At 41.0% G+C, this 12733-nt stretch overlaps 1 protein-coding gene across 1 annotated transcript in view; it reads left to right on the top strand.

Annotated features, from left to right (window-relative positions):
- Nucleotides 1-12733, top strand: part of ABCB11 (ATP binding cassette subfamily B member 11) — an 87434-nt gene that overhangs the window by 54710 nt on the left and 19991 nt on the right. Inside the window, exons 18-20 of the mRNA XM_040229280.1 lie at nt 2899-3063; nt 10208-10312; nt 10401-10562. Coding sequence (XP_040085214.1) covers nt 2899-3063; nt 10208-10312; nt 10401-10562 — 432 coding nt within the window. The remainder of the gene's footprint in view (nt 1-2898; nt 3064-10207; nt 10313-10400; nt 10563-12733) is intronic.

The following is a 12733-nucleotide window of genomic DNA, read 5'->3' as shown; positions in this document are numbered from 1 at the left end:
ATTCTTGGGTTTCCCTTGTGGCTCAGCTGGTAAAGAATCTGCCTGTAATGCAGGAGACCTGGGTTTGATCCCCAGGTTGGGAAGATCCCCTGGAGAAGAGAATAGTTACCCACTCTAGTATTCTGGCCTGGAGAATTCCATTGACTGTGTAGTCCATGGGGCTGCAAAGAGTCAGACACCACTGAGCGACTTTCACTTTAATACGTATCTTTAGCCTTTTAGCTTTTTTTAGATGAGTTAATTTGTCTTTAGCTTTGCAAAATCCCAGAGGAAAAAACCCTTCTGTACATAATGACTTCCGTTTTCTTTTGTTCTTATACTACTTTTAGTTCAGTTGCTCAGTCATGTCCGACTCTTTGCAACCCCATGGACTGCAGCACACCAGGCCTCCCTGTCCATCACCAACTGCCAGAGTTTACTCAGACTCATGTCCATTGAGTCAGTGATGCCATCCAAAATCTCATCCTCTGTCACCCCCTTCTCCTCCTGCCTTCAATCTTTCCCAGCATCAGGGTCTTTTCAAATGAGTCAGCTCTTCACATCAGGTGGCCAAAGTATTGGAGTTTCAGCTTCAACATCAGTCTTTCCAATGAATATTCAGAGTTGATTTCCTTTAGGATTGGCTGGTTTGTTCTCCTTGCTGCCCAAGGGACTTTCAAGAGTCTTCTCCAACACCACAGTTCAAAAGCATCGATTTTTTGGTGCTTAGCCTTCTTTACGGCCCAACTTTCACATCCATACAGGGCAAAGGCCAACAGAGTTTTGCCAAGAGAATGCACTGATCATAGCAAACACCCTCTTCCAAGAAGCTATCAAGTTAGCCTGACACAATTTTACGGATGCTGGAGAATACGTAAGAGCTGTGTCAGAGATGAAAGACCTTACTCAGAGCAGGAGCAGGAGCCAGTGCACAGCATTTCCACTGACTCCCCAGCCTCCCCCCACTTCTCAGCTGATGAAAGAGAAGTAGGTGATACCAGCAAAGGAAGGGGAAGAGGAATCTTAGGCTTGAGAAACCTGCTGTTTTTATAATGGACAATAAGCCCTTTTCTTAGGATGGAAGCACTATCCCCCTCTTCCAAGGCTATTTGCTATACCAACATTCTTGAGAAATTCCTGAGAAAACAGCCTCAACAAAGGTGGTCAGTGCCTCTTTTCACCAGATGTGCAGAAACACGAGAGAGCCATAGAGAACTTTGTCTATTTCTTTCCTTTTGAGGAGGAGAAGGCAACTGAGCCCCAGAGAGCCGAAGTGTTTAGTGATATATTCCACTAGTGGCCACGTGGGACTCATCCAAGAACCACATTCTTTCTGCATGCCTGTTTCCCCCACGCTTTCACAGGCACCTTTCTTCCTCTCTGCATTGATTTCCTAGAGTTGAGTAAGACATCAGAGATGAAATCATTGAAGGATTTGCTGCATGAGTGAGTAGCAACTATTGAGGGCAGACCAAGAGAGAACCTGAAATGGAGGCATTGACAGATCCATCACCAAGCAAGCTCTCCCTCCATCCTATTTGGCTTGCAACTAGAATATGGACACCAGGCTTTTATTTCAATTGAACTGGTAATGAAATCTTTGACTTTGGAAGCAAAAGGATAGTATCTGAGGTTCCTTACTGTTGTCTGTTCCTGACGGTCAGCTCCTTAAGGGGTAAATAACTGTGTGTTAATGAAATAGAACACTAACAATTTTGTAGTCAATTTGCTATAGACATTTTTAGTATATTTTAATAGAAAAATAAAAAAAATCAATACAGATCTATATAAGCCACCTAAAATCTTTTCTCAAACAAAGCAAACAATAAATTTAACAAATTATTGAAGAATGGGCCTAACGACCAAGTACTGAAGAATATCATTAGCAAGGAAAACTGATGGTAAAAATGATGAAGTTCTGAATATAATTTTTGCCTTCAAGAGGCTAAAAATTTGCTAGCTCTGACACTTTAATGGCAATTAAAGAAATTGGAATGGGGAAATTTTAAAATAATTTGTACTCCTTGTAAAGAACATGCAGAATTTAGAAATCCAGATTGATTACCATTTACTTCTGGGCACTAATGAAAGAAAACCTTCACAGAAATACACAATTGATAACCATCGTCCCCAGTTAATACATTTTAAAAATTATTTTGCGTTGTTTAGATACACTGGCCTGCCTTAGGACTTGAGGCAGTCACTAAACTTTGACATTTATGAAGGACATATCTTGAAAATTTCACAAATCCTTGAATATGTAAATACCACTCACTATAGCACAAAGGGTTGCAAAGAGTCAGATACAACTGAAGCAACATAGCACTCACGTACTCACTATAGCACAAAAATGGTTTTAAACTGGGAGTTATTTTTCTTATAGATCCAGCTTATTTACTACTCCCCAAGTGTTAATATCTATGCAATTGTGAAATGAGAACTACCAGCTCACCTTCAGATGAGCAGACATCTAAAATCAATCCCATCCAAGGCATAGCATGTTGTTGCTGTTTAGTTCCTAAATCATGTCCGACTCTTCTGTGACCCCATGGACTGTAGCAGCTCACAAAGCTCCTGGTCCATGGGGCCAGCCTAGCAAGAATACTGGAGTGGGTTGCCATTTCCTACTCCAGGGGTTCTTCTCGACCCAGGGGTTGAACCTGTATTTCCTGTGTCTCCTGCACTGGCAGGCAGATTCTTTACCACTGAGCTACCAGGGAAGCTAAGTCATAGCATGGCGGCAAGCAGTTCAGAGCCATCTCTCACAAAATATCGTATGACCATGTCCTCCAGGTCTCTGAGGTCACTCATAACCAATCAAACCATGAGTCAACTCTATGAATGCCAAATGGACAACTGTATAATAAAAGAGTATATGCAAACATTTAAATGATTAATGTAACCTCCTCTCCCCTCAAGGACAAGAACATTCCTGTGGAAGAAGAAATTGAACCTGCCCCAGTGAGGAGGATTCTGAAACTCAATGCTCGAGAATGGCCCTACATGCTGGTAGGGTCTGTGGGTGCAGCTGTCAATGGGACAGTCACACCCATGTATGCCTTTTTATTCAGCCAGATTCTTGGGGTAAGCAAGCAGCTGGACCAGCTTTATTCTCCTTCTACCTTTTGTTTTTCTATCAGTGGATACTGTCACTTTTGATAGGTTGGTTCTTTGTTGTAATGTATTTAACTTCTTTAAAGTTTTTTTTTTGTTGTTGTTGTTGTTCTTCTAGTTCTTTCTCCCCTCCTCTCATCTCTAAAGAATTAAAAATGTCTCAAGTCTCCATCAAACAGGAGGTGAGAAGACAAAGCTGAGACTCTCATTTGGGCTGGCAGTACACTCTGACAGTCATTGTGTCTGTTAAAAAAAAAGACTATGGCTGCAAACTTAGTGTCAAAAGAGAGGAGTTTACCCATATGCAAACCAAATAAGAATGCAAAGCAAGTTCATTGAATGATATGAAAGGATTTGGGAGCCATTTCGATCTTGCTGATCAGCTGAGGTACAAAGTTTGATTTGTAATCGCAAGTGTTCATGCATGTTGTATAGTACTCTGCTCTTCTGCTCATTGCACCATTGAAATGGGCAGTTGGGGGAGAAACAGGAAAAGGAAGAGAGAAGTAAAATACGGCATGTACAAAGAATAAACTTATTTCAGTTTTTCATCTAAGAGTTTTGATAGTCTCCATCTGATATATTGCTATAAAATAATAATAATAATATTGATGATAATAATAAGTACAAACATTAATTAGGCACTATCTAAGAACTTTATATATAATAGTTCACTAAACTTTCCTAATAAGCAGCTGTGGTAGGTATTCTTATTGTTCCTATTTGACAAAGGAGCAAACTAAAGAACTTAGAGGAGTAAGTGATGGATCTGGGATTCAAATCCAGGCAATATGACTGCAGAGCTGAGTTCCAATAAAATCTTACCGTTGAGAAGTCAGTTCTCCAAATGTTGTCATATTTTCTCAGTTGAAATTCACACACACACACACACACACACACACACGAATCCTATGAGATCAACAAGGAGGAAAACCTAGAATCTTGGAGAACTTACGAATTTGTTCAAGGTGACACAGGGTCACAGAAGGTGGTGGGACCAGCCCTATAACCAGCTTTTCCGAAGCCTAGCCTAAAGGATGTGTAAGAGTCTCAAGTTTCAGTTTCCCCCTCTACTTTTCCTTCACTTTTATGGTCTGTCTGGCAGAGATCCTGACCAGAAAATTGTCCCAGCAGGCATGAGTTATATAGAAAGACCAGTAGAGTCCACAAACCAAACCAAATCAGTCCTATAGGGAGCGCCCCAGCCCTTGCTTCAGTTTTCACACTGCCCCCTTGTGGTAAGTGTGGAAATCACCATAAAGGTAGGAAATGGAAAACACAGAGATCAGCTCTGGTAAATTAAATTTCTGGTTATGCTGAAAACATCTTGATAACTAATCTATATTCCTTAATATGTAGGAAATACAGTATCCTAAATATAATAGCAATGTCCTTTTATTCACTTAACAGATACTTGTTGATTATCTCCCCTGGCCTAGGGACTGGCATGTTAGTGAGGGTGCCTTCCCTAATGGAGTTTCCAGTCTATGAGGAAGACAGACGTTAAACTGAAAAATCCACTCACATTCACAAAATAGTTACTGATCACTTACTGTTTCCCAGACAATGTTGCTGGTGTTAAGAGTACAGTGAGGAACAAGAAAACCAGAGCCCTCCCTGCTCTCAGAAAGCTAGCATTCTACCGGGAAGAGGCTCTGGAAATGCATTCATTCAGCAGTGATGTAGATGCAGAGCGTGTAGGGGATGGCGTTGAATCTGTTAAGACCCAAGGCCCTAGACGTTTGCGTTTAAATTAAAGCCAGGATTCAGTTCATTTGCTTTTCATCTCTTTTTCTCATGAATGCAGAGTAAGGAATGTGCTCACTCAACTTCAAACCCTGTGTATGAACTGCTTTGGAAAGAGTCCTGGATTACCCACCAGGAGACTTCTTTACTGCCCTGGAGTCACACCATGCTACTTCTTTCATGATATCTCAGTTTCCTTAACTATAAAAGGAAGGATTGACAAAGAGGCTCTGTAAGATACCTTCCAGCTCCTGTGGTCTGAGTGGCCAAGTCAGAAAAAATTTGATGATTCAAATGATAACACCTGCCCTCCAACAGCACCCACTTGGTTACTGATGGTGAGAATATTCTCTGTGACTCTTCCGGTCACAACCAGAAAATCCTAGCCTAAGCAATTGAGGTTTTCACCTAAGGACCAAAGGATCTGAGTAGCAGGATGAAATCCAGAATCTGTTCATCACTGATGTTCTCACAGGGTTAAGTTTGCTAGGAGAATAAAGCTTTATTATTTTATTTCTTTGATAAACAAGGTGGTTTTTGTCTCTTGCATAATTATCACAGATTAATCAGTGGGTTCATGATGCTTTCATCTCATAGGGTATAATCATGAGTCAGATAATAGCCTGGTTTTAATTGTGCTATTGTCATTCTGACATATCTAAAGGGCACAATATTCACATTTGGTACTGAGACCATAGTTTGTAACAAGGGCACAGCAAAAAAATTGGGCATTAGGAGCCTGGTTGCTAATCTAGTGAAGCCTCAATGTACACGTAAGGCTACTTTCTCTGGATCACTTTCACTCGGTCTGTTTGACTTGGAACAGTAGTTTGGATGTAGCATGCTGGGGAAAGGGATTCCCAGATGGCGCTAATGGTAAAGAATCTCCCTGCCAGTGTAGGTGATGTAAGAGATGTGGGTTTGATCTCTGAGTTGGGAAAAACCCCTGGGAGGGCATGGCAACCCACTCCAATATTCTTGCCTAGAGAATCCCATGGACAGAGGAGCCTGGTAGTCTCCATAGGGTCACAGAGGGTCAGACACGACTGAAGCAACTTAGCACGCAGCACACACCCATGCTGGGGAAAAGCATGAATGCTGGAATCAGCCAGCCTTGGATTTGCTGCATTCTCTGCTCTGTACTGTTTGTGTGTGTTTAGGCAAGTGGCTTCTTCTTGATGAGTCTGCGTTTCCTTATCTGTAATATGGGACAAGAAAAGCTACCTCACTGGGTTGTTTTAAGAATCTCAATTTTAAGGAAATCCTCATTTAAATTAAAGTAGATTAAGTAATACATTTGTATCTAGTAAATAGCAAGAATCTAATGAAATTTCATTTTCTCCCTAAACTCACCTTTACAAGATGGTGTAGATGTGTGCGCAAACTATAGCTGATCTAAAAACAGAGAAACCTATGGATGGGCAGCCCTTTGGGGTGCATTTCAGGAAGAATGTACAAAGGACTCACGCAGCAGAGTTTAGGGGTAAAGGTTACAGATAGATGATGCACAATCTTGAATTTAATATTAGCCAAACATTCTTTTTTTTTTTAATACTGAGAAGATGGGTATTACCCAGAACCAACAGAGTTGTGCCCAGAATAAAAAAACATTGCACGGGAATCTGGAAAACAGGCATTTCCTTCAGAGTGCCTTGAAGAATTATGAATGGACGTTCGTAACATTGTACAGGAGGTGGTGATCAAGACTATCCCCAAGATAAAGAAATGCAAAAAGACAAATGGTTATCTGAGCAGACCTTACAAATAGCTGAGAAAAGAAGAGAAGTGAAAGGCAAAGGAGAAAAAGAAAGATGTACCCATCTGAATGCAGAGTTCCAAAGAAAAGCAAGGAGAGATAAGAAAGTCTTCCTCAGGGATCAATGCAAAGAAATAGAGGAAAACAATAGAATGGGAAAGACTAGAGATCTCTTCAAGAAAATTAGAGATACCAAGGGAATATTTCATGTAAAGATGGGCACAATAAAGGACAGAAATGGTATGGACCTAACAGAAGCTGAAGATATTAAGGAGAGGTGGCAAGAATACACAGAAGAGCTATACAAAAAAGAACTTCATGACCGAGATAACCATGATGGTGTGATCACTCACCAAGAGTCAGACATACTAGAATGTGAAGTCAAGTGGGTCTTAGGAATCAGCACTATGAACAAAGCTATTGGAGGTGATGGAATTCCAGTTGAGCTATTTCAAATCTTAAAAGATGATGCTGTGAAAGTGCTGCACTCAATATGCGAGCAAATTTGGGAAACTCAGCAGTGGCCACAGGACTGGAAAAGGTCAGTTTTCATTCCAATGCCAAAGAATGGTCGAACTACCACACAATGGCACTCATCTCACATGCTAGTAAAGTAATGATCCAAATTCTCCAAACCAAGCTACAACAGTATGTGAACCATGAAGTTCCAGATGTTCAAGCTGGATTTAGAAAAGGCAGAGGAACCAGAGATCAAATTGCCAACATCTGTTGGATCATCGGAAAAGCAAGAGAGTTCCAGAAAAACATCTATTTCTGCTTTGTTGACTATGCCAAAGCCTTTGACTGTGTGGATCACAATAAACTGTGGAAAATTCTTAGAGATGGGAATATCAGACCACCTGACCTGCCTCCTGAGAAATCTGTATGCAGGTCAAGAAGCAACAGTTAGAACCAGATATGGAACAATGGACTGATTCCAAATTGGGAAAGGAGTACGTCAAGGCTGTATATTGTCACCCTGCTTATTTAACTTCTCTGCAGAGTATATCATGAGAAATGCTGGGCTGGAAGAAGCACAAGCTGGAATCAAGATTGCAAGAAGTATCAATAACCTCAGATATGCAGATGACACCACCCTTATGGCAGACAGCAAAGAAGAACTAAAGAGCCTCTTGATGAAAGTGAAAGAGGAGAGTGAAAATCTGGTTTAAAACTCAACATTCAAAAATCTAAAAGCATGGCATCCGGTTCCATCATTTCATGGCAAATAGATGGGGAAACAATGGAAACAGTGAGAGACTATTTGGGGGGCTCCAAAATCACTTCAGATGGTGACTGCAGCCATGAAATTAAAAGACACTTGCTCCTTGGAAGGAAAGTTATGACCAACCTACACAGCATATTAAAAAGCAGAGACATTACTTTGCCAACAAAGGTCCATCTAGTCAAGGCTATGGTTTTTCTAGTGGTCATGTATGGATGTGAGAGTTGGACTATAAAGAAGCCTGAGCACTGAAGAATTGATGCTTTTGAATTATGGTGCTGGAGAAGACTCTTGAGGGTCTCTTGGACAACAAAGAGATTCAACCAGTCCATCCTAAAGGAGATCAGACCTAAATATTCATTGGAAGGACTGATGCCGAAGCAGAAACTCCAATACTTCGGCCACCTGATGTGAACAGATGACTCATCTGAAAAGACCCTGATGCTGGGAAAGATTGAAGGTGGGAGGAGAAGGGGACGACAGAGGATGAGATGGTTGGATGGCATCACTGACTCGATTGACATGAGTTTGAATGAGCTTCGGGAGTTGGTGATGGACTGGCAAGCCTGGCGTGCTGCAGTCCATGGGGTTGCAAAAAGTTGAACACGATTGAGCGACTGAACAGAACAGAACAGAGCAATAACCACCAGCTAAACAAACCTGGCGGAGAAGGCAATGGCACCCCACTCCAGTACTCTTGCCTGGAAAATCCCATGGATGGAGGAGCCTGGTGGGCTGCAGTCCATGGGGTCACTGAGAGTTGGACACGACTGAGCGACTTCACTTTCACTTTTCACTTTCATGCATTGGAGAAGGAAATGGCAACCCACTCCAGTGTTCTTGCCTGGAGAATCCCAGGGACGGGGGAGCCTGGTGGGCTGCCATCTATGAGTTCGCACAGAGTCAGACACAACTGAAGTGACTTAGCAGCAGCAGCAAACAAACCTAGACAGAGGACTTGAGCTTGTGGGCTTTAGTGTCCCATCTGTAAAATAAAAGTTAAAATGGTTAATCTGTAGTGCTATAGTCCATGATTATAATAAAGAACCATAGGGAGGAATGAGAATTATGGCATCACAGTTTGGGGTTTGGGGGGATTTGTATAATGTTTTTTAAAACCAAACTGAAATATAAGTTCTTTTATTTATAAACTGTAAAATAAACTTACATGAGTTATTCCATGCTGGGATGAATGACTGTGGTATCTTCTGAACCCACTTCATTCAATAAGAATGAATATGTCTTTTATTACTAAGAGCTATAAAGGCCCCAGAAACTCTGTCCTGGAAACAATACATCTCATTAATTTAGAACACCTCCTCCCATTTCAAAATTTGTGATGATTTCAATGGGTTACTTCTGCTTTACAAAAAAGGGCTTGTTAATGGAGAAGTAAACATTGCTTTCAGGAGATTTATTTGGCATACAGCAGGCACTCGAACATTTATTGAATAAATGGTTTCCTTTGAGCAACTGCTTGCTGGCATTGTTCTAGTTATTCAAATTAATGCAGAGGAATCAATAAAGATTTATTGTGCAGTTCTCTCATGAATAGTCTTTCTCAACTCTCACAGCTCCCTCATGTAGTCTGAATTAGAAAGGTTTTGTTGTACCTAAAACCTATTGTAAGGCGATGTTATTAAGAGTATGCAGCTGTTCTTCACATTTTCTTGTTGCAATAGCTTGGGCTATTGTTAGTTACTTGAACATGTGCCTCTAAGTTCAGAATATACTTATGAATATAGTTTGCCACTTATTATAGACTGGAAAAAAACCCACTCATAATTTCCATAGTATTTTTTTGAGGGGGATGTTTTCAACTTCGGATGATTTAGAGGCAGCAACTTCAGCCTCTGATGGATGAAAGCTTTTCTGTCCTAACCAATCCCAGTCAATGCCTTGATAGCTAGTTACTTTGGTGTGGGTATATACCAGTTGCTTTTTTAATGATGCTATTATTTGTATATATATAAATACTATAAAACTAATACTAGGAGAGAATAATATTCTTAGATTCTCAAGTAACTTCCCCACTTCTTTCCTTTCTTCTTTTCTTTTTCCCTTACCTTATTATGTAAAGAATTTGAAGCATTCATCATATTTTTCAACTGTATCAAAGAAAAGTCAATAAAATTGCCTACAGCAGGCAAAGAAGCAAGGTAAAAATTCTTTAAATCACAACTAGTGGTTTCCATGCACCAGCCTTCCTTCTCCACAGATAAAGTACACATATTCATAGTTAACTTTGGTTTAATATTAGTATGTTTATAGTGAACTTGTTTTTAACCCAATGCCTAAGAGAAATTTCTTTTAAACATATTTGAATTTATTTCTTTTGCTGTTGTTTGTAATAATAAAGTGACCTCCTTGCTTACTGTCTTGCAAAGACTTTTTCGATTCCTGATAAAGAAGAACAAAGATCGCAGATCCACGGTGTGTGCCTGCTCTTTGTAGCAATAGGCTGCCTCTCTCTTTGCACTCAGTTTTTGCAGGTAAGGAATTTTATTTTTCAGCAAGCAATTTAGCTATTTTCTGCCATTTTCAAGTTAAAATATCACTAAAGATTCCTTTATGTTTTAGGGATATGCTTTTGCCAAATCCGGGGAACTTCTGACAAAAAGGCTACGTAAATTGGGTTTCAGAGCAATGTTAGGGCAAGACATCGGCTGGTTCGATGACCTCAGAAATAGCCCCGGAGCCCTGACAACAAGGCTTGCTACAGATGCTTCCCAAGTTCAAGGGGTAAGCCACGGGGGAAACCAGGGATGTAGCAGCTGGAGTAGACTTTCTTTCCTTTGCGTATTCTGATAATTACATACGTTGTAATTGTTGTTCAGTCGCTCAGTCATGTCTGAACTCTCTGCGACCCCATGGACAGCAGCACACCAGGCTTCCCTGTCCTTCACCGTCTCCCAGAGCTTGCTCAAACTCATGTCCCTTGGGTTGGTGATGCCATTGAACCATCTCATCCTCTGTGGTCCCCTTCTCCTCTCACCTTCAATCTTTCCCAGCATCAGGGTCTTTTCTAATGAGTCAGCTGTTTGCATCAGATGGCTGAAGTATTGGAGTTTCAGCTTCAGCATCAGTCCTTCCAATGCATATTCAGGACTGATTCCCCTTAGGACTGACTGGTTTGATCTTCTTGCAGTCCAAGGGACTCTGAAGAGTCTTCTCCAGCACCACAGCTCAAAAGCATCAATTCTTCAGTGCTCAGCCTTCTATATGGTCCAACTCTCACACCCATATATGACTACTGGAAAAACCATAGCTTTAACTATACGAACCTTTACTGACAAAGTAATGTCTCTGTTTTTTTAATACACTGTCAAGATTTGTCATAGCTTTTCTTCCAAGGAGCAAGCATCTTTTAATTTCATGGCTGTAGTCACCATCTACAGTGATTTTGGAGCCCAAGAAAATAAAGTCTGTCACTGTTTCCATCATTTCCCCATCTATTTGCCAAGAAGTGATGGGACTGGATGCTATGATTTTAGTTTTTTGAATGTTGAGTTTTAAGCCAGCTTTTCCCCTCCTCTTTCACTTTCATCAAGAGGTTCTTTTAGAATTACATAGGTATTTCATATGAAATGGGAACTCATGGGACTAGGGTACCCCAGAGCCATATTTTCTCTCATTTCCAAAGCTGACAAACAGCAGTGAACGCAAACTGTCTCCTCGGCAGTGCCGAGAATCAGTGTTATAGCATGAATCGAAATCTGTCAGGGTTTCGGATTTCCTGCAAGTTTAGTAATTGAGAACTTTTCCAAGTCTCCTTTCCCAGATTATTTTTAGGCCCAGAGGCTCCGATTCCATGGGACTTAATAGCGCCCCCCAGAGGGTGTATGCATAAAAGCCTTCTTCCACAGGTGCTCGGGATTATAAATTAGTTTTAGGAAAAGAGAAGTTGTTCTGAGCAGCCCAGGAAATCAAGGGAAAGATGGAAATGATCGCTATCTAGAATCGTGACACATTCCAAAGCCTGTGTATCTGAATAATGGAGACTCAGCTGTGGTTTCTTAACCCCAGAAGCTGTTGCCTTGTTCAGGAGACGTACACACATGTACAAGGTGAGGCTACACCTTTATAAAATCAAGCATTTGGATTAAAATGATGAGAGCTCACCTTGCCTCCCAACACTTCTACTCACTTTCCATTATAAAAAGGCAAAGAGGAAAAAAGTCATGGTTTGCCTGTGAGGCTCTTCCTGGAAGAAAAAACTTGCTGGATTGCCGGTGCCTTACTGTATGTATATCTCAACTCCTACCAGTTCAACCAACAATATGGACAATGACATGGAGATTTTCAAAGGAATATAGAATCCTTTTACGGAGAGGAAAGTCCCTGTAAATTTTTCGTGTTGATCATTCTAGGCTTTTTCTCTGGGGCTTCCCTGGTGGCTCAGACAATAAAGAATCTGTCTGAAATGCAGGAGACCCAGGTTTGATCCCTGGGTCAGGAAGCTTCCCTGGAGAAGGGAATGGCTACCCACTGCAGTATCCTTGCTTGGAAAATTCCATGGACAGAGGGGACTGGCAGGCTACAGGCCATGGGATTGCAAACAGCTGAACATGACTGAGCGATGAACACATGTGTACATAGGTTTTTTCTGTGGAAATGTGTTTCTCACGGTCTTTGAGTTACACTCTGTGTATTATTTTGTAATCTTTCTTTTTTTCTGTCAAGCAACCTAATGTGAGCATATTTTTGCCCTTATATATTCTATGGGAGAAAGAAATGGCAACCCATTCCAGTGTTCTTGCCTGGAGAATCCCAGGGACGGGGGAGCCTGGTGGGCTGCCGTCTATGGGGTCACACAGAGTCAGACATGACTGAAGCGACTTAGCAGCAGTAGCATTCTTCTATGATGAATTTTTAATGACTACATAATTCATTATTTTTATATATCACAATTT

This window comes from Oryx dammah, unplaced genomic scaffold (assembly GCF_014754425.2).
Source record: "Oryx dammah isolate SB20612 unplaced genomic scaffold, SCBI_Odam_1.1 HiC_scaffold_27, whole genome shotgun sequence".
NCBI classification, from domain to species: domain Eukaryota; kingdom Metazoa; phylum Chordata; class Mammalia; order Artiodactyla; family Bovidae; genus Oryx; species Oryx dammah.
This window is presented reverse-complemented; position numbering and strand designations above follow the sequence as displayed.